Source organism: Electrona antarctica (genome assembly GCF_951216825.1).
Source record: "Electrona antarctica genome assembly, chromosome: 13".
In the NCBI taxonomy this organism is placed as follows: Eukaryota; Metazoa; Chordata; class Actinopteri; order Myctophiformes; family Myctophidae; genus Electrona; species Electrona antarctica.
This window is the reverse complement of record NC_136794.1, coordinates 4,284,705-4,306,565: the sequence shown is the minus strand read 5'-3', so window position 1 is coordinate 4,306,565 and position 21,861 is coordinate 4,284,705. Positions and strand designations below refer to the sequence as shown.

Genomic DNA, 21,861 nt, shown 5'->3' with positions numbered 1-21,861 from the left:
CAATCTGTTGTAAAGGTGTGAGTCAGGCCTAGGAGATCAAGGAAACAAAGACAATTTAGAAGCTTGTTTCACACACACACACGCACACACACACACACACACACACACACACACACACACACACACACACACAGGTCTTTTCTTTGGGCCAATGTTGTTTATTAACTTCTTCCAAGCCAGTGATGCCACATTATGCATTATAGCCTACAGGCTGAGGCTAGTACAAATAACACACACACACACACACACACACTCTCATAGGGTCTCTCTTAGCTCATTTACAAATGGCACAGCCGTAGGGTTGTGGAGCTCAGCTGCCTGAGCTGAGTTATAGGAAATAAACCATTGCTTTGATGGGCATTGGGCATATAGGCTTTACCTTTACCATCATGTATTAAAACTTAAGATCCTATCAGTTTTGAGTTTTCACAAACAAATCAACACATTTCAAATTACATATTGGGCTATCATCATAACAAAAAAGTATATATATAGTATATACACAAACCCTAACCCTAAAGTCTATAGCCTAATATAATACAAATAAATGATAAATAGTGTTCTCTATATTAATGCACCATGTCTCTGTACGAGTGTGTGTGTGTGTGTGTACGTACGTCTGTAATCCACGTAACTCGCAAACCGTTCGCCCCACCGACTTCAACTTCGACACATGCGTTCCACACCACCACAGGGAGTGCAGTGCCCGGCCTCCATATATGGAGCTGGCCTGTTCTGACATCACTGTAGAGAGATAGCCAGCACTCTGAAGTCCATTTAAGGTATATTTATTGCATTGTGCAGTGCAGTACGGACAGAGAGACACACGGACGCCTTTCGGCGTCAAGCCTTCCTCAGCGTGTATATAAAACAATGCAACACTTGGGACACATTTATAGAGGGGACCTGGGTGTGACATTAATAACGGTCCATCTAGAAAAAGGGCTTTGCTTTACAAATCTTTATAGGCTATAAGACTCTGGTACAATATAAATACACAATACCAGTCAAAGTTCATATTAAAATCAATTAATTTAAGTATATACCTTGCCTTTGGCTCAAAGCCATAAGCAGGAATGCAGTAACAAATACACCAACAAAATAAATACATATACTCGACAAGAAAACTTAACACCTCTGAATACACAACTCCAGACAGATCTGGATGTCCCAGAACTCTCTCCAACTTAATGAGTCTAAAACTGAGATCCTCCGATTTGGCCCTTCACACTCCACCATCCCCTTCCAGTCACATCTTGGCACTCTGTCAAACAACGTTAAGACCTCGGCCCGCAACTTGGGCGTGATGTTTGATTCAGATTTATCTTTCAATGTGCAAGTAACGAAAGTTGTACAATCTTGTTTCTTTCAACTTAGAAATATTTCTAAAATTAAGTAATTTTTATCAATTGCAGACCTTGAAAAAGCCATTCATGTTTTTATTTCATCTCGTTTAGACTACTGTAATTCACTTTACTCAGGGCTCAGCAAAAAAGTTATCTCCCGCCTTCAACTTGTGCAAAACTCCGCAGCTAGACTACTTACAAGGTCTCGGAGGCGGGACCACATTACACCAATCCTGGCTGCTCTCCACTGGCTGCCAGTGTCTTTTCGAGTTGATTTCAAAATTTTATTGATTACTTTTAAAGCCCTGCGGGGCCTGGCCCTGGCTCCTAGCTATATCTCAGATATGTTGAAACCTTACAGGCCAGCACGCACCCTTAGATCCTCAGGTCTGGCCCTCCTGGAAGTTCCCTCGACTCGCTTAGTCACTATGGGCAACCGAGCTTTTGCTGCCCGGGCACCCAGACTCTGGAATGACCAGCTCTCGCTCTAAGGCTAGCTAACTCGGTGTCAACGTTCAAATCGCATTTGAAAACATATTTGTACACTAAAGCCTTTCCTTAGTTTTATCATGTTGCTCATTTTTTTCATGTCCATGTATGTACTGTATATGCTTCGGTTCTATTATTGTCTATTTTTTATGCATTTTCATTTGATTGTTGTGTATCCTTTGACACTGTAAAGCACTTTGTAAACATTGTTTTCAAATTATTATTATCCCAAACCAAACTACTATGTCTATAATTATTATTTTTTATTTATTTTAAAAAACAGCACAATAATGTACACAGAAGTGGACACCTGTTCATCCATTCTAACCAGAACATCTAAGAATGAAACAGACTCCCTGCTGAACTCCAACGTGAACTTAATAGGAGGACATTCTGGAATTAATGTACAAACGGAACCTCTCCAACTGGCCCGTGAAAAATAAGTCATCAATAAACCGAAACCAACATTTCAGATAAATACTGTAGCAAACAGATTTTTGTTGTAAACAAAATCCTCTTGGAATTTTCCCATGAATAAATTGGCGTAGTTGGGTGAGCATGGGATCGATCCCCATAATCACCCCTTGGCACTGTAAATAAAAAGCATTCTCAAATTTAAAATGGTTCTTATTTAAGGCTAATTGAGTCATTTTCAAGTGAAAATCAGTTGGGGGAGTCTGTACTTCTCTAAGATTTAAGAAATGTGCCATGGCCTCAAGACCGCTTCTTTGTGGGGAACATTAGTATAAAGACTAGCGACATCCATACCATAGTACAAAAGATGTCAGTCGCTTGAATATTCTGAACTCAATTTATTCAAAAAGTCAATAGTGTCTTTCAGGAACAAAGGCAAGTTAGATACCAGCGGTTTGATATGTGAGTCAAATATACTGTATTGAGACATTGGTTCTGTCAAAGACTGTTTCCCAGCCACTATGGGGCGTCCTGGAACCGGTTCAATCAAACTTTTATGCACTTGTACTGTACTGTAGTGTAGGCAGTGTACTGTATAAAATATAGGCCGCACAGGATGGAAAAAATCCCCTGTTGCGAGACACTTCAATGCTGCAGGACATGATGTCCTTGAAGTCTTCGAGACGATACAACCTTTACAAAGAGGTGGTAACAGAGACAGGCTTCTACTACAAAGAGAAGCCAGGTGGATACACACCTTACAGACAGAACACCCCAAAGGGATGAATGAACTATTATGGGACTGGGTTTTTTTTTTTAATAAAGAAATGTAAAACATTGTCTGGAGGTGTGTATTCAGAGAGGTGCTAGTTTCCTTGTTGACAATGTTGAGTATATGTACAGTATCTTAAAAAAACCTATCTTATATTCAAGACAATATTATTGTCTTGAATATAAGATACGTTTTTTTTCCAATGGAAATATCCTAAAAGACAGGGTTGTGTTATTGACGCTGAAACGCGTCATACCAAAGCCTATACACAGGTTGCGCAAGGACGCGCTGGACGCGCTGATGTGATGTTCTCACATCTGCATAGAACCCATATTTGAGCATGCCTGACAAAGAAGTCCATATAAGGGCATAAAAGGGACACATGCAGATCATAACTGGGTGGGGGAATTAATTTCCAGCATCGTTCCAAGTAGGTCAGTGCCCGTTGGGCACCGCTCTAGTATGTTAACAACAAGATTGTATAAACCAGAGCCTTAGATATAGACAGAGTTACGCAAACTGCGTTCACTTCATGGGGCTTCAGTCCAATGGCGGCTCTCCTACATAGACTTCTATTGACAATGGGGACAACCAACTGGGACAAGTCCTGGACCGGAAGTAGGCAGAAATGCATTGGACTCAGTCAACAGCCCAGCTTTAATGATCTTAAATCCCTTATTGTCTCCACCAGGCCGAAGGCATGGGGAGAGAGTATGTTTTAGATTGTTTTGTAGTAATAGTATAGCATAAACATTAAAGAGACTTTAGTTGTTGCTGTACAATACTTTAAAACAGTTGTCATGTTGGCACACATGCTTAAAATAGCTCTTATTTGCGCCGCCCTCGTTGAAAACAATGTATTTCCAACTCCAGCTTGTCTCAGTTCAGGCTGCATGAACAGCGCTCGGTTTCCGCCCCCTCAATGTCGTAACTCTTCTATTAGATGGCTCTGGTATGAACTAGAATAAAGGTTTAATGATGGGGGTGTGCGCAATGACGTAGTACGTGGCCGATGGGTTGCTATACTGTAGGCTACAACTACCTAGCCTGATTATCAGACTGTAGCTTTCTTGAAGCTTCAGTCCACTCAGAGAGTGGGCGTGGTCTTTGGGCTGGATCCAGGCTAACAACTACCTGTATAACGTCACATTAATAGAGGGTGTGCGCGTGACATCATCTTCAAACCCGGAAGTTATGCAGGAACGCCTACTGAGTGGCAAAAAAACTACTTTCTGGCCTTGACAAACCATGCATCTGAACAGAAAAGTTGTATTTGATTGCATTAAATGACGATAAACGACATTAAACTCACTTTGTCACTAATTTTGCCACTCGATTTGCCACTCAATTTGCCATTCACTTTATGCATGTGCATATACCCTCTATAGTGAGTTATGGGCCCCTGAACCAGTGTTTTTGACAGCAAATTTTGATTTTAGTTAGTCAGTCTTTTGAATAAGTTTCATTTACATTTTAGTCACCTGAAATGTTCTACTAGTTAGTCCAGTTTTAGTCGACTAATCGTCATAAGATTTTAGTCGACTTTTAGTTAAACATACAGTTGATTTAGTCGACTAAAATGTGTTTTGACAGGCCTTTGACAAACCTTGATGTCGTTATAATGGCAGATTTTACACTTTGGTTGCGTGCTGAAAATAGCAGATCTACAAGCTCACAGCGCGTCACGCTGTGACGTGTTGTGAGCTTGTAGATCTGCCATTTTCAGCATGCAACCAAGTTTAAAATGACTGATTGATTGATTGAAGAATTTATTAACAGTTTGCAGAATTACAGTACATTTCAAGCACAAACTCAATACAAAGGCTGTTAACTGTGAGTGGACGACCCAATTAAGCATTACACTTGTTTCCAATAGGGTCCACCATGTTCAAATCATCAAAACATTTAGAGACGTACAAATAGACACTTCTATAGACAGAACAGGAATTCATCATAAAGGAGGTAAAAAGGGAAAAGAAATATATACAGTGAGGGGAAAAAAGGGGGGGCGGGGGGGGGGGATTCAGATTTTACGGGGGCCAGTTTCGAATTTCAGCCATCCGTAGGTGCCCTTTGAGAGCGGTTTTGAAGGAGTCAAGGGATTCGCATGTCTTAATGACAGTTGACTTAAACTGGATCTCTTGTCCACTAGTCCCTTCCTAACATGATTTTAGTCTAGTTTATATTTTGTTGACAAAATTGTCAATATATTTCATAGTTTTAGTCATCATAGTTTAGTTTTCATTTAGTTTCCATTCCATTTAGTTTTCGTCCGTGAAAATCAACACTGTATATATTTCTTTTCCCTTTTTACCTCCTTTTTGATGAATTCCTGTTCTGTCTATAGAAGTGTCTATTTGTACGTCTCTAAATGTTTTGATGATTTGAACATGGTGGACCCTGTTGGAAACAAGTGTAATGCTTAATTGGGTCGTCCACTCACAGTTAACAGCCTTTGTATTGAGTTTGTGCTTGAAATGTACTGTAATTCTGCAAACTGTTAATAAATTCTTCAATCAATCAATCAAACACTGCCCTGAACATGAAATAGATGTGTAGCTCCCAGAGCTACCTGTAGGTGTCACTGTTGTACTGTGTCAAACATAAAGCATTGGAATTCTGAACTCTGCCAAGCCGTATATTGATCTGTAGAGCAGTGGTTCCCAAAGTGGGGTCCGGGGACCCCCAGGGGTCTTTGATGGAGTTCCAGGGGGTCCCCAGCTAAATGATAGTTTGGAACCAAATGGACCCTTATGGGTCTGTATTAACACTGAGAGTTAAATCAACATTGATTTTACAATATAAATTGGGTGTCACAGAGCTAGAAATGCCATTAAATGGGGGTCCATAGACTAATGCATGTCAAACTGGAGGTCCTTGAAATTAAACGGGTTGAGAATCACTGCTATAGAGCCATAAAACATTTTCTCTTATGGGGGTCCGCGGGGCTGATTAGTGTCAATTTGGGGGTCCTTGACATGAACATTTTTGGGAACCCCTGAGAGACAGGGAAAAAAAACGGGGAGAGAAACATGCAGCAAAATAACGCTAGGCATTAGAATCCAACCAGGGACTTATTGCTGTCAGGCCTCACTCCGACAGTCCCACTCGAACAGTAGTGATGTAATCAACCAGACAAATATCATATAACATATTTGACAATTATCTGCATGGCTGGGCTGATGGGGCCCCCCTAAGCCCCCTGATTGGGCCCCGGCACCACCCTGGTGCCATGATCGCTGCCATGCTGAGTCTGTGCACCCCTGCTGGGCATGAGACCAGGAGCCATTGCACCACCCTCACACTAACTTCAAACCATTTAAGCTATAACTAGGATACGTTTGAAGTGTGAGGTGGTGCAACTGTCTCCAGCACCCCCCCCCCCCCCCCCCCCAATATTTAAATACAGTGATAAATTGAAACAGCCTAATACTTTATAGCCTACACATTAATGAATTTGTTACATATTCAGGTTCAATTTTATGGAGGGCCCCCCCTGACCTTTGGCCCCCGACCCCTGGGATGGTCCGACCAGGCTGGGGAGTGGGGAAGCAGCTCGGGTCACTGCTTTACTATAGGACACTGCTGGTATGAGTGTACAATGATAATTGAGCTAATTAGTTCAAATGTATTTTTGTCAATTTTTAAGAATTGGCAAAAAAAAGAAAAATATGCACGGCATTGTTGTCCGTTCTTTCTTGTTTCTTTTTCTTTCTTTTCTTTTTTGTCTGAAAGAGATTTGTTTTTTAGTTCCCATCCATTCCACTGAGTGTAGCGGGAGGGGAGCTCGCTGCTTTGACCAGGCAGGCATTCCAGACCTATGGTTTGTGGGCTCTACGCAAAACAAGAACCCTATTGTGCATCCAAAGTGGCTGTTGCCTAAAAAACGTTACTGCACTACAGTCAGTCAACTCTAAAAAAAAAAATCGATCTACTCTCATTGCAGACCTAATACAGAAACAGTGAGAGTGGGTGAGACACGCCTGCTTTTTCTCGAAGGAACAAAAGTCATAGATCTTCCTCTGGTGCAATATTAACTTTTAAGAGACTCGGGTTTTTTTATATATATATAAGTTTAGCATTCCTACCTTCAGAGACCAGGCAGAGTGGGACGGACTTGGATGTCGCTCAAGAGTTATCGATGCAACAGTTCTTGTAGAAACCTAAACTTATAACCAGAAAACACGTCTGCAGACATGGGGATGATGGGGAAGGTACAGTAAACAACAAATATACAGCATTTTGCATGTCAATTCTACAGCGTCGGACTCGTTTGGGATGTGTTTAATTATATTGTAGACTTTCTCTCCCCATGAGGAACGTTTTATGCGTGATAAGTTTCAGTTGCATGCATGGATGCAAGCTTGTCCAGAGCTGAGAGCGAGAAAGATATTTCGATTTTATTTACCATATGTTTGGCTACTATGTGGACAAAGTGTTTGCAATTAACTCGCGGTTTTCAGTCAAGTAGTAGCATGATTATTTTTTTGAGCGTGCAAAATTGGCGCATCATTAAAGTTAAGCCACTGTCTGTATTATTAGCATGCATTGGCAACTTGAGTTGTTGTATGGATGCAACTTTTATGCGACGTGTCAAATGCAAACTAGTTGATCCGACCGTGATATTTTGGGCTATTTATCAGAAACGGTAAATATTCATGGTTATGCTGAGCATGTGTGTGTGACTATTATGGAAGATGCTGCAGCTGCACAAGTTTCTATATTCCGGTCAATTACCTCAGTTAGAAGATGCTTAATTGTTATGATGAACTGAACACTATGTTTCCTCATGATTGTCTTTTGGTGAACTTTTTTGACAAGAGGCAAATATCCCTTTCTGTATATAAAATAATTATGTATTAATACTAAAAGCCGTGCATAGTAGCCTAGCCAATAGCTAATAATAATATAAAATAGTATTATTAATATTGTAATCTTGTTTACAAGAGGGTCCACCATGTTCAATTCATCAAAACATTTAGAGACGTACAAATAGAGGCAAATATCCCTTTCTGTATATAAAATAATGATGTATTAATACTAAAAGCCGTGCATAGTAGCCTAGCCTAATAATAATAGCTAATAATAATATAAAATAGTATTATTAATATTGTAAGAAATGACGACAAAAACAATAACTCAGACTCAAAGTCACTTTACATGCAGGGGATAATGATAAATAGCCTACATACACTGTTTAGTAGAAAGTCTGAAAAGTAAAAAGTAACAGTACTAAAAACTGTAAAAGATGGGTTTTGGGGGCAGTTTTGACGGATGGGGACATCATTGATGTGATCATTAGGGAGTGCATTTGACCGAAACTGAAAATGCCCTTACTGTATATCACCCTATATTGCCTACCCTACACTCGCCTACAGTATCATATGAAGCAAGAAGCAAAAAGCAGTGTGAACATGACTATCAGAATAGCAGAATATTGTGTTCTTTTTCTAGGACAATGTTACCCTAGCGTGTCAGTAAAACACACTGTACACAGAATACAGAGTTGTGATGTTTGAGTAATGATCATTAGTCATAAAATGTATCAAAATATCAACTCTTAAAGAAACTTCACAAAATTGGCAAACTTTCAAATAAATATAGCGGACTGAAATAAACGTATGTCCCTATATGTGAGCATACATGTGTTATCAATGTGTGGCAGAGGGAAAGAGATGTGAGTGACATTGTATTCATGGCATTGATATACATAGCCGAAACCTTGTTGTCAATGCCATATTCCCTGCAAAATATCAGTAGTCTATAATTGTTAAAAGTATAACCTAATTAATTGAATGAAACACCCCCCACTCTCTCCTTAATATCTCTCTTTCTCTGTCTGTCTTTGTCGTTCTCTTCAACAGAAACTATGTGGGACCAACTACCCAGTCAGCATTGCCTTCGTAGTGGTGAATGAGTTCTGTGAACGCTTCTCCTACTATGGCATGAAAGGTATATTTTACTATACTCTCGCAAACAAAAAAGTACTAGATAAGATTTTAGAAATACTCTGTTACAACAAGTAAAGGTCCGGTAATCAAAATATACTTAACCCATTTTGGGCGGGAACCCCTGTTGGTGTTTCTAGCATTATGTTATACTTTTTATTATGTAAAACTTGTAGGTATTTGTAGCTACTTGTAGGTATTTTTGAAAAATCGTGAAAATGTGCCTCAAATCTTTGAATATTCTTTCAGAGTTTTAGTTTTTAACTCAAATCTTTGCTTCTCGGGGGTCCCTGGAACAACATATTTTCAGATGGGGGGGTCGGAGGCATATTACATATAATTTTTGGGGTCCTTGACATGAAATATTGAGAACCACTGATATAGAAAGTAAACATGAGGCTTTTCAGAAAAGAATACATTTAAAAATGTCGACGTCAGGCCTAAAAGTAAATGGGTTAAAGTACCAAAAGTATGCATTATGCAGAATGAAGTTCAGTAGAAGTAAAAGTACAGAACAATTGGGTGAATGTGCTTTACAACAACACACACCTGTATTGATCAACCACAAAACAGCGTTCAGGGTAGATATAAAAGATATGATGAGATAATGATAAGCCTTTTATTCATACAAGGTACAGTATTACAACATTCTCACGAGTGCCTCCTTGGACCTTAAATGCTCCTTGACGAAGTATGTTGTCAGGGACGATGAATGACACTGTGAAACCGGTTTACATGCAGCGTATTCATGGTCAACAACGGGGGGGCAATCAAGACAGACCACTGTATCGAATCCCCCCCCTCCTCCTCCTCCGATCACATGATTTGTCTGTCCCACTTCCTTTGTCACATGTGCTGCACAGACTGACACACAAACTTTAGAGGCAATAGATTTTATTTGTTTCGGCATGTGTGAAGTGTGCATGTTCTCCCCATGTCCAGTACTGCTGCTGGCCACTGTCTGCTGGCCTGCTTGAAGTGCCTAAAAACATGGCATCTAATTGAAATATGGGGAAGCAGCTTTCTGCTTCTACGGGCCGACGGCCTGGAATAAACTCCCAATGCAACTTAGACTTGCACCCTTTTAAAACACAGCTACTTTTTCACCCATGCATTTGGCTGAGCTTTTTACCTTTTTTATGTGTTATGGGTGTTATATTCACTGTTGTGCTTATTTCAATGCCTTTTGTTTATGCCTCTCTTATGCTTTGCAGCTTTTCATTGACCCTGCTCTGATTTTGATGTTGCTTGATGTTTTTTGTACTTTGACTGTGCTTCGATTTTTATGTTTTTATGTTATGTTTAGTTTGTACTTTATTTGTTTTGTAAAGCACTTTGTGCTGCACTCGTGTGCATGAAAGGTGCTCTACAAATAAAGTGTATTATTATTATTATTATTATTATTATTATTATGGTAGGTACCCTCAGTCCCTCACAAAAACTTGCAGTAATCCTGGTCTCTATACTCGCCTCGGCCCCCTCCTTTCCCCCCCAGCCTGATGGAGGGGAAAGGAATGGTTTGGAATAACGTGTTCTTCCACACGCTACGTGAGCATATGAGCTCCGTTCGGGGCTCTGCCCAGGTTGGCAGAGGGAGAGTAGCACCCAGGATTACAGCCTATAGGCAATATAGTATGTTTCCAAAACCTTAACCCATTTAGGCCTGACCTCGAAATTAAAAAAAAATCTTCTAAATCCTCCAGTTTTCTGAAATAAATATTTTCACGATTTTTTAAAAATAGCAGACCTACAAGCTGCTGCACGAGGACATTTCACCAGATGTACTAGCATATTGAAAAGCATGATTTCAGTAAAGCATCGTTTGTGTGTCCTCGAACTAGCGGTGCTGACGCTCTACTTTGTCAGCTACCTGCATTGGGACAGCGACCTCTCCACAGCCGTCTACCATGCCTTCTCCAGCCTCTGCTACTTCACACCTGTACTGGGGGCTATCATCGCAGACTCCTGGCTGGGCAAGTACAAGTGAGTCCCTTACCCGCTGTTTCATGTCTATTAGTTAGTCTATTGACTAACTCAATGTGTTTTCTACAATGCAACGTTGCACTAATGTCAGTCCTGTAAGTGCCCACATATCCTGTCAGTATTCTTGCGTCAGTAGTTAATTATTCTTGTTGGGTCGTCACATGCAGCACCTGTTTAGGCGTACTTATACTTAACCTCGTATAAGTATAAGTAAGCCTTGCCGAGCCATGAGGCCCATATAGGGGCAGGAGCCTATCTCCTGTTTCTGTAGCGTGAGGCAGCTTGATGTACAAGTACACCCCCTGGACATGACGCTAGTATGTCGCAGGGACTTACCCCCAATCCAACCCTTGATGCCATGAGTGCCAAGCAGGGAGGCACTGGGTCCCATTTCTTTGGTATATCCGGAGGGGATCGAACCCCGACCTCCCAGTTTCAGGGTGGAACCTACATATACATGGCAATAAAGTGATTCTGAATTGGCATGATTTTGCATCCCTTAGCTGTCTAACCGTCTGTGAACTGTAAGCAGTACACGAGAAATGATTCATCACTTTAATGATACCAGCCGCTATCTTCCATGATGAGTGTAACACGGAACGTAATCTTTGTTCTCAACAGGACTATCATTTACCTATCCATTGTCTACGTCATCGGCCATGTGGTCAAGTCTGTTGGGGCCATTCCCATCGTGGGAGACAAGAACATGCACATGTAAGCACTTTGTTTTCCTCTTTGATTCCTTCTTTTGGAATGAACAGAAGTGGTGCATGGTAGTACTAGTTAGATATTCATAATATGCATGATTACAGCATCCTATACTTTGTGAATAAAGGTAACACTAACAACTAAGTTAACCCATTTTGGCCTGACACTATATTCTACAAAATGTCTTCTAAATTCTGACAGTTTTCTGAAAAACCTATGTTTCTATGTAGTGGTGCTCAACCTTTTTCATGTCAAGGACATGAAATCTGAATTTGGCTGCCGACCCCCATCTGAAAATATGTTGTTCCAGGGACCTCCCAGAAGGAAAGATTTGAGTTAAAAACGTTCACTCTGAAGAATTCAAAGATTTGCGTGCACATTCTCACGATTTTCCAAAAATAGCAGACCTACAATCTGCTATTTTCCCGCCCAAAATGAGTTAACACTTAAACCCTATTGAACAGAGTCCCCCAGGGTTTTATACTAGGCACCCTCCCCTTTTCACGTTACACCAAATATATTTGCTGAAAATAGCAGATCTACAAGCTCGCAACACGCTATTTTTGCTGAATATGTTTGTCGACTCGAGAATAGGGAATCTAGAGTTCATGTGTGTAAGTGCCGTTTCAAAGTGTGTGTGTGTGTGTGTGTGTGTGTGTGTGTGTGTGTGTGTGTGTGTGTGTGTGTGTGTGTGTGTGTGTGTGTGTGTGTGTGTGTGTGTGTGTGTGTGTGTGTGTGTGTGTGTGTGTGTGTGTGTGTGTGTGTGTGTGTGTGTGTGTGTGTGTGTGTGTGTGTGTGTGTGTGTGTGTGTGTGTGTGTGTGTGTGTGTGTGTGTGTGCGCCGTCCCCTCAGTGGACTGTCCATGTTCGGTCTGATTCTCATAGCTTTTGGCACGGGCGGGATCAAACCATGTGTGGCGGCGTTTGGAGGAGACCAGTTTGACGAGGAACATGTAAGGGAACATATTGTGCAATATTATCATTTGATACGCTGATAAATAAGTGCAATATCAGTGGCAGGGATTGCAGTACACTTGTGGAATTGTCACTAGACTAAAGCGTTATTCATAGTCTGGATTTTCGGTGGTGAGGTGACCACCCAACTACAACATGACGTCACGAGCCGCGGTGAAGAGCAAACCACCGCCCCAGCCCTTCTCTCTGTTTTTACTCACCACCGCTCCACGTTATTCCAGCTCCGGTGGTCACCTCACCACCGGAGCGGTGGTCACCTCACCACTGAAAATCCAGACTATGAATGAGCCTTAAATTGGGGAGAAAAATCATATTTATACAGCATCTCTGTTTTTGCATGATGGACATAATGATTAACACCTTGGAGGCCCGGGGCGGAGTTCTCCGTCCAAGTTCAAGGTCATGGTCAAGTGCCCAAGCCGGAGATTGATAAATAGGACGGAGATTAATAAATAGGACGGAGATTAATGATAACAAAACCGTTCGCATCAAAGAATAAAGACCACATAAGAAATCAGAAATTAAGTGCACATGTCCTGCAATCAATCCAAATAAATTGGAGCATACATACAGTATTAGACAGCACTAGAAAGTATACTGAATCTAATGTTGTCTTTAAAGGACAACTTTAGTTTTTTTCAACCAAGGTTCGTGTTTTAGGTTGTTATTAGAGAAAGTAAAAGATGAGTGTTCATTTTTCTTCATTTGCTGCTTTCTTTTGTTTTAGGGATTTTAGCGGTTTTTGACAGTGGGGCGGGGGCTAAATATGTATTTATATTGTGGCCAGATGTAATTTCTTGGGGTCTAGTAGGACTAGAGTAAATAATAAAATAATAAATCGCTATAAAACTTGCCCCCGCCCCCCTGTCAAAAATCAATAAAATCCCTAAAACGAAGCAGCAAATGAAGAAAAATTAACACTCACCTTTTACTTTCTCTAATAACAACCTAAAACATGAACCTTGGTTGAAAAAAACTAAAGTTGTCCTTTAACTTTATGCTTAGACAATAGCAAACGTTGTTCTCTAATTCATGATATTTCCAAATATACATTCAGCAATCAGCATAAGGATTTGCTATACAGTACTGCATGTTTTTTATGGGCTACATTGTAGGAATTTGTCTTTACCTTTGGTCATTTTAATTATATTGTTGTTCAATGTACAGTTTTGGTTTGTTGTAACTACTATGTTTGTCAAGGGTATAAGGGTTTTATTCTTCACAGTGGAAGCATCATCTAGCAAAGACCACATAAATAGCTGTCATTCTGAAATGCTTTAACCCATTTAGACCAAAGTTCGATTCTACAAATGTCTTCAAAATCCTGACAGTTTTCTGAAAAACCTCATGTTTGTCGTTCTCAAACATTATCATGTCAATGACCCCCAAAAATATCTGTATTTGGCTGCAGACCCCCATCTGAATATGTTGTTCCAGGAACCTCCCAGAAGCAAAGATTTGAGTTGAAAAGAATATATATTCAAAGATTTGCGCCGCATTTTCACGATTTTTCAAAAATAGCAGATCTACAAGCTCGTAGCGCGCCACTCGGTGGCGCGCTATGAGCTTGTAGGTCTGCTATTTTTCAATAGCTAAAGTATAACGTAATGCTTAAAACACCAAAAGGGGTTCCCGCCCAAAATGGGTTAATAAACAGATACAGCATGGGCTTTCATTAGTATGCCTCACACACACACTATAAACAAAACAGCACTCACACCAAAACGGAGAATAAACAAATATCTGCTGAGATTGTCGGTCATTTTGATGTCCTCGTCTGCTCTTTTTACCGCAGGTGAGCGAGAGGACGAAGTTTTTCTCTATTTTCTACATGTCGATCAATGCTGGGAGTGTTTTATCAACCGTCATTACGCCGATACTGAGAGGTCAGTAAAGTATTGACACTTATGAGCAGCATAGTCGGGATTCTTTCTTATAACTATATATTGTATTCATTGGACACATATTTAACCCATTTAGGCCTGACGTCGAAATTAAAAAAATGTCTTCAAAATCCTGACAGTTTTCTGAAAGACCTTGTTTCTGTACCCCCCCCCCCCCCCCCCAGAAGCAAAGATTTGAGTTAAAATGTTCACTCTGTAATAATATATATTCAAAGATTTGAGGCACATTTTCACGATTTTTCAAAAATAGCAGACCTACAAGTTCAAAGCGCGGCACAGAGTGCCGCGCTATGAGCTTGTAGATCTGCTATTTTTCAATAGCTAAAGTATAACATAATGCTTTAAAACACCAAAATGGGTTAAGGTTGTAAGCCAAGTTTGCTCAATTTAAGGGTCTAACTAACAGCTTCTATGACGATTGTTGTATCGTATTTAGTTGTTCTTATGAGTGCCTCTAACAAGTTCTGTGTGATTCAGACTCGCAGTGTAGGAGTTATGACTTTTTCAAAGTTCCATTGTGTGTCCCATAAAGATAAGTGGTAGAGAGATTGAGCCAAATAACTTTCTAATGTCTGATGTCTGAACCATAGCATTTAAAATGGCTTTTCCATGGCACTATATAGAATGATTCTGAGGGGCACGGTGGCACAGTTGGTAGTGCTGTCGCCTCACAGCTAGAAGGTCCTGGGTTCCATTCCCGCTCGGGGCGCTGTGGGTGCTGGCGGCGTGTTTCCTCCTCCGCGTCATCAGTGCCCATACCCGAGGCGGGGTTGGCGAAAGGGCCTTTCTGTGCGGAGTTTGCATGTTCTCCCCGTGTCCCCAAGGGTAGGTACCCTCACAAAAACATGCTGTAATCCTGGTCAAACAAACTGCCTCCCCCTGGCCAGCCGGGGCGCCTGATGGAGGGGAAAGGAACTGGTTGGAATAACGTGTTCCTTCCACGCGCTACGTCCAACCAGAGAAACTCCCCCCTGTCATGTGTAAAGGAGCAACTTGGACACTCAGGCATGAAGGAAGCATGAGTTCAAGTCCGTTGCTCTCCCCATGTCCCCCATATATGGGGACTAGGTTGGCGGAGGGTGTGTAGAGAGCCCAGGATCACATTAGATAATTGACACAGGGGTGAAAAAATGGGTTACAAAATCGAGGGATAAAAATTTAACAGAATGATTCTGAGAACTTTTGGTAACCATACTGTACCTGTTGCATCTCCATTTGCGCATGGTTTGGCATAGGACAGTTTGAACCATGCCCATTATTCCTGGGTTTTCAGCTGGGTTTCCTAACCATGCTCAATGCACCAAAGCGTGGAAGGACTTAATGAAGTGAATCCGATCTTTTTGAAAATCACCCCCGATCGGCCCCGATTTCCGATCACGCGATCGGATCGGGACAACCAGTGGCGTGCACAGATAGACACTAGGGGGTTCTAGAGCATCTGCCGTTTTCCCCTCTGGACGGCAATGTGCCCTTTTGAAAAGAAAAAAAGTACAGTGTACAATTCTTGATAAAAAGCTTCTAATATATTATTTAGGCCCCAAAATATATAAATCTCACACTATTAAGGCAACCGTCCGGTTCCACGCGCTGCACAATGTGCCCTTTTTTCCCACTTGAGCACCTGCCCCTCTAAATGTCTGTGCAAGCCACTGGGGACAACACACAAATGATATGATCAGCAAATCTCATACGCCATCCAAATCAAAATCACTACCACGATGCAAAACAAAGCGTGAAAAAGTGATGATGTATTGCACAGGGCTAATTTTGGGCTTGTTTTATACAGTATGTATGTATTGCTATTATACTTTTTGTGCTGTAAATCACATTTTTGGTTGTAAATAGTCTGGTCATGGTATTGTCACTTGTCAGTTTGCTTGCCTGCGGTCAGTAACCACCTTTGAGGACCACAGTACAAATACATGTTTAACTTTTTCTGTGTTCTGAGCAAATGCATTTATCTTTTAAAGGGACAGTTTTTATGTCGCTTGATTCAGTATTTAGATATTTGATATTCATTTTAGCTGCCCCGCCCCCTTCCTATACAAACCCATTATAACTTCAAACTCCATTTTAACCATGATAGATTCATCGAAAACACCCAACGGTTTTTCTGTTGACTGATAATGTCCTAATACGTCAGGGGGCGGTGTTTTTTCATTTACTGTTTTCATTTCATTTTTTTTTATTATTTAGTCTCCTCCGTCGCGCTACGTGATCTGCCACATTTTCCAAAATAATTATTAAAAATAAATGAAAACGGTAAATGGAAAAAACACGGCCCCCTCACGTATTAGGACAGTATCAGTCACCATAAAAACGGTTGGGTGTGGCCTGGGCCGTGGCTCAGTGGTCCAGGCACCTTGGCTGGTAATCCAGTCTGGCAGTGTGCCGCGGGTTCGACTCCCGATCCCGACGGCCTTTACTGCATGTCTTCCCCACCATCTCTCTCCCCATTTCCTGTCAGCCTACTGTTTGTCCCTCCATAAAAAATATAAAATAAAGGCAAAAGCCACAAAAAAAAGTTACAATGGGTTTGTATACGGAAGGGGCGGGGCAGGTAAAATGAAATATCAAATATCTAAATACTGAATCAAGCAACTTAAGAACTGTCTGGGGTGTTTACATAAGCCTGAGTAGATGATTAAATGACCAAGAGTGTTTTTGAAAGTGAAATTTCCCTTTTAAGTATACATCCATCACTGAAAACAGTCAATCAATCAAGCCATATGTTTGCTGCAGGTGATGTGAAGTGTTTTGGAGAGGACTGCTACGCTCTGGCATTTGGAGTTCCTGCGGCTCTAATGATAGTGGCATTAGGTGAGTGGTTGGAATATTTAACCACATGCACCCTAGCATCTCAATTCTGGTCATGCCATAACACTGTAGGTCAAGGGTTCAGGGTTCTCAACGTTTTTGGCCGGGGACCCCTGGAAATGCTTTGGCAATGTCTCGGGACCCCCGCCCGCCCCCTCCCGACCCCCAATATAAATTGACTGCTACAATAACCTTAATGATGGAGACAATACACCATGAATAAATACTGAAACCATATATAATCATTAGGGTGTATGCATGTACTATATGTGTACTATATGTAAACTCTTCATTTCCATTTTACAGCCATTCAGTTGCAAAAAAAAGTTTTTTTTCTTTTTCTTTTTTTTAATTTTGGGACCCCCCAAAATAATTTGGCGACCCCCCCCCCCCCCCGAGGGGTCGCGACCCACGGGTTGAAAACCCCCTGCTGTAGGTGAACATTCGGCAAAAATAGCAGACCTACAAAAGTCACAACACGATTTCTAAAAAACAAAAACCGCACTGCGGGGTGACCCCCTTCAATGAAGAATACAGGATCTATGACATTTTTATGTGGTTAATAGGAATTGTCAAATGATGTTTGTAATGGCACAGTACAGTACACAAACAAAATTAATGTCTTTAATTAAAAATCCATGCAGAAAGGTCATGCTAGGTTAAGTGAGTGAATCAGTAACACATCCCCCTTCCATGAACTACTACTACGGCATCTCATTGGTCAGCATTTGTAGCCTATTAGCCGTGCAATCATCACTAACTGTTCACACCTGGACACTGTGTAAACATGGGTGTGTGTGGGAGGCCGGTCCACTAGTTGTTTTGACGGTTCTACGGTTCCTTCCTGTTGATCGAGGCCCACTCCACACATCTGTGATGACAGCCAGTGATCTCCTTTCTGCTGACTGCATCTGATCCTTTAGGATTCATGGCTGGCTGACTCCAGCAGGGCTTAACCCCCCTGCTATCAAAACAAACCATGTTTTTAAACTAGAAGGGCCAGGAGGATGACCCAACACACAGTGGTGGAAAAAGTACTCAATTGTTTTACTTAAGTAAAAGTACCAATACTGCAATTTAGAACTACTTCGTTACAAGTAAAAGTGCGGAATTGAAAATGCACTTGAGTAAAAGTACAAAAGTATCGGCATCAAAATGTACTTAAAGTACTAAAAGTAAAAGTACTCATATTGCAGAATGTCCCACTTCACAAGTTCAAAATGTGTACTAAATCTATTGAAAATAGCCGATCTACAAGCTCTACAAGCTCGTAGATCGGCTATTTTCAAATGGCCAAAATGTATAGGGTTTGAAGGGGTTAATGTATGTTTTCTAATCAAAATTAAAATCGCCAAAGTAACTAGTAACTAAAGTTTTCAAATAATTGTAGTGGAGTAAAAGTTAAAAAAAATGGCTCTGAGATGTAGTGGAGTAGAAGTGAAAGTGCTGGAAATTGGAAATACTCAAGTAAAGTACAAATACCTCAAAATTGTACTTAAGTACATTACTTAAGTAAAAGTACTTAGTTACTTTCCACCACTGCCCACACATGATGGCTGTCGACATGGCTTGAGGCAAATATAGCCTTAAAAACAACCTGAAACAGTAATTCAGGCAAAATGTAGTGGACGTAGAAATTTAAAAAATGTCTTCAAAATCCTGACAGTTTTCTGAAAAACCTTATGTTTCTGTATCAGTTGTGCTAAATATGTCATGCCAAGAACCCCAAAGATTATGTGTAATATGCCTCCGCCCCCCCCCCATCTGAAAATATGTTGTTCCAGGGACCTCCCCAGAATCAAAGATTTGAGTTAAAATGTTCACTCTGTAATAATATATTGAAAGATTTGCGGCACATTGTCACGACTTTTCAAAAATATCTAAAGTATAACATAATGCTTTAAAACACCAAAAGGGGTTCCCGCCCAAAATGAGTGAAACAACGTTAGAATCATGCTAGTGGGAAGTACTGTCTTATCATAAATCCATAGTGTTTGTGGGAGCACAGCCATGTGTGTGTGAGCAACAGTCAAACCATCTGCAACATCAATTGTTATGGTTATACTCCCCAAATGTCTGCTCTGCCTCTGACTGCTCATGCTTTCTGGTTGCAGTTGTGTTCATCTCTGGCAGCGGGATGTACAAAAAGAGTCCTCCTCAGGGAAACGTCATGCTGGACGTCTGCAAGTGTATCGGGGTGAGTCATCTCTCTCTCTCTCGCACGCAGTCACTGTATCGACTCCCCTGGCTGCAACTCTCTAAACAGGCCAAGTTTGGTATTCCTCAAGGTACCGTTATCTATCACTTTGATAGATGGAGGTGATCCACTGGAGACTGTGCAACGAATCACTCTGCTGTTAAGCCATTTAGGCCTGACGTCGAAATAAAAATAAATAAATAATAATAATATATATATTCAAAGATTTGTGCCGCATTTTTACGATTTTTCAAAAATAGCAGACCTACAAGTTCATAGCGTGCCACTCGGTGGCGCGCTATGAGCTTGTAGATCTGCTATTTTTCAATAGCTAAGGGGTTCCCGCCCAAAATAGGTTAAGCCATTTAGACCCGAGGACGATTCTACAAAATGTCTTCTGAATCCTGACAGTTTTCTGAAAAAAAACATGTTTCTATATCAGTGGTTTTCAAACTATTTCATGTCCCCCAGAATTATATGTAATTGGCCCTGGACTCCAATCTCAAAATATGTAGTTCCAGTCGACCCCCCTGCCCCAGAAGCAAGGATTTGAGTTAAAAGCGTTCACTGAGAAATAATATATATTCAAAGATTTGCACACATTTTCACGAGTTTTCAAAAAATAGCAGATCTACAAACTCGTAGCGCGGCACCAAGAGCTTGTAGATCTGCTATTTTTCCAATAGCTTTAAAACACCAAAAGAGGTTCCCGTCCAGAATGTGTTAAAGTACACGTACAATTTCATCCTAGTCTTCATCAGAGTCAGAGTGTATATTACTGTGAAAGAACGTATGAATTGGTTCTGTGAGCTTTAAATGCATTTATTTCTTTGTTTTGTGGTTTACACTACAGTTTGCCATTAGCAACCGCTGGAAGAAATCAAAGAATGACCCACAGAGAAAACACTGGCTCGACTGGGCTGAGGAGAAATACTCGGTAAGAAGGCGTCCACTGTCCTGTACTTGGAAGAAAAGGGCTTGTTGGTGTCATTTTGGTACTAATGACAATGGAATGTGTGTATATGAGTGTGGGTGATAATATGGTCAACAACAGTGATGGACAAAGTACTTGAGCCAAAGTATAGATCACTCCATATTACACAACTACTAAGTGAAGGTTGCTCAGTCAAATTTGTACTTGAGTTAAAGTACTTAAGTACTTAAAGTATCCAAAAGTACGGGCTTCTAAAATGTGTACTTTAAAAAAGAAAAAGTACAAATTACAAAGTAAAAAACAAAAAATGAATGATAGCGACAATAGCAGCTCTACACAAGCTCACAATGTGTCGCATCATGACCGCTATGCGCTCACGTTATGAACTTGTAGGTCGACTATTTGCACTATATTTGAAATCGGGCTTACGATAATGTGTTTTTCCTTTCCTAGAAATGCAGTGGAGTGGAGTTTTGCCTTTTGAAATGAAGTGGCGGGAAAGCATCCAAAAATAAAAACACTGCATCGTTAACACCCCTACAAAATAATGATTAAAAATAAATTACAAATGTACAGTACTCATTTACTTCATTACTGTCCACCATTGATGGTCAATATATAACGTACATAATGTTTATACTTTATAGTAACGTGTTGTGGTTATTATGTGTAATAATAAGTATAATAAGTCATAACCAATGCCGTCCAATGTTCTGTGTCTTAACAGAAGCGTCTGATCATGGAGATAAAGATGGTTCTGAGAGTACTGCTCCTCTACATCCCTCTGCCCATGTTCTGGGCTCTCTTTGATCAGCAGGTACACATCCCCCCGCCAGGATTCATGTATTTATTTAGATTCATGTATTTATTTATCGCGCATTGCCGATGGTTTTTCCCCTTTCAACCCTTATTTTGAAGAGGCAAATATCCATAACCGGATGTTACGATGACGTAATGGTGTGTGTGGTGTCTTGACCGGTTGTTGTTCTCTCGCTGGGTAGCCAGACTAAAGCTTATTTACGGTTTATACGGTTCTGGCGGGCTTCGTGTTAAGACTTGCTATTGCGAACAGCAACAGACAATATCAAACTACTTGTATAACGACGCACACTGCTGGTGTCGCTCGCCGTAAATAATCGATTTGCCGATCTGTTAAATCAACAAGCAACATCGTCGGACGTACAACAGAGCATACATGTAGCATTAGTAACTTGGATATTGGGTCCAGTTTTGTTGACTATAAGACTGAAACTAAAACACTAAAAGACTAAGATTTTGATATTTAGTCGACTAAGACTAGACTAAGACTTAAACAATGTCAGTAGTATAGAGGCCTTGAGTAATTCAGACTAGTATACAGTATTAAGTGTTACAA

General features: G+C 40.7%; 2 protein-coding genes across 3 annotated transcripts in view; one reads left to right on the top strand and one right to left on the bottom strand.

The window, feature by feature from the left end:
• The window catches only part of LOC306935644 (solute carrier family 15 member 2-like), a 52,550-nt gene that overhangs the window by 846 nt on the left and 29,843 nt on the right, over window positions 1-21,861 (top strand). For both annotated transcript variants that reach the window (XR_013791410.1, XM_079518751.1), the window contains exons 3-11: window positions 8,886-8,973; window positions 10,811-10,952; window positions 11,574-11,666; window positions 12,513-12,612; window positions 14,430-14,520; window positions 17,281-17,358; window positions 19,470-19,552; window positions 20,406-20,489; window positions 21,214-21,303. Coding sequence is in view for 1 of the 2 variants with exons in the window: in XM_079518751.1 (XP_079374877.1) it covers window positions 8,886-8,973; window positions 10,811-10,952; window positions 11,574-11,666; window positions 12,513-12,612; window positions 14,430-14,520; window positions 17,281-17,358; window positions 19,470-19,552; window positions 20,406-20,489; window positions 21,214-21,303 (849 nt within the window). In the remaining variant the exon portion in view is untranslated. The remainder of the gene's footprint in view (window positions 1-8,885; window positions 8,974-10,810; window positions 10,953-11,573; window positions 11,667-12,512; window positions 12,613-14,429; window positions 14,521-17,280; window positions 17,359-19,469; window positions 19,553-20,405; window positions 20,490-21,213; window positions 21,304-21,861) is intronic.
• cyp27a3 (cytochrome P450 family 27 subfamily A member 3) overlaps window positions 16,065-21,861 on the bottom strand; it is a 187,113-nt gene continuing 181,316 nt past the window's right edge. The window contains exon 10 of the transcript XR_013791411.1: window positions 16,065-16,159. The gene's annotated coding sequence lies outside the window, so the exon portion shown is untranslated. The remainder of the gene's footprint in view (window positions 16,160-21,861) is intronic.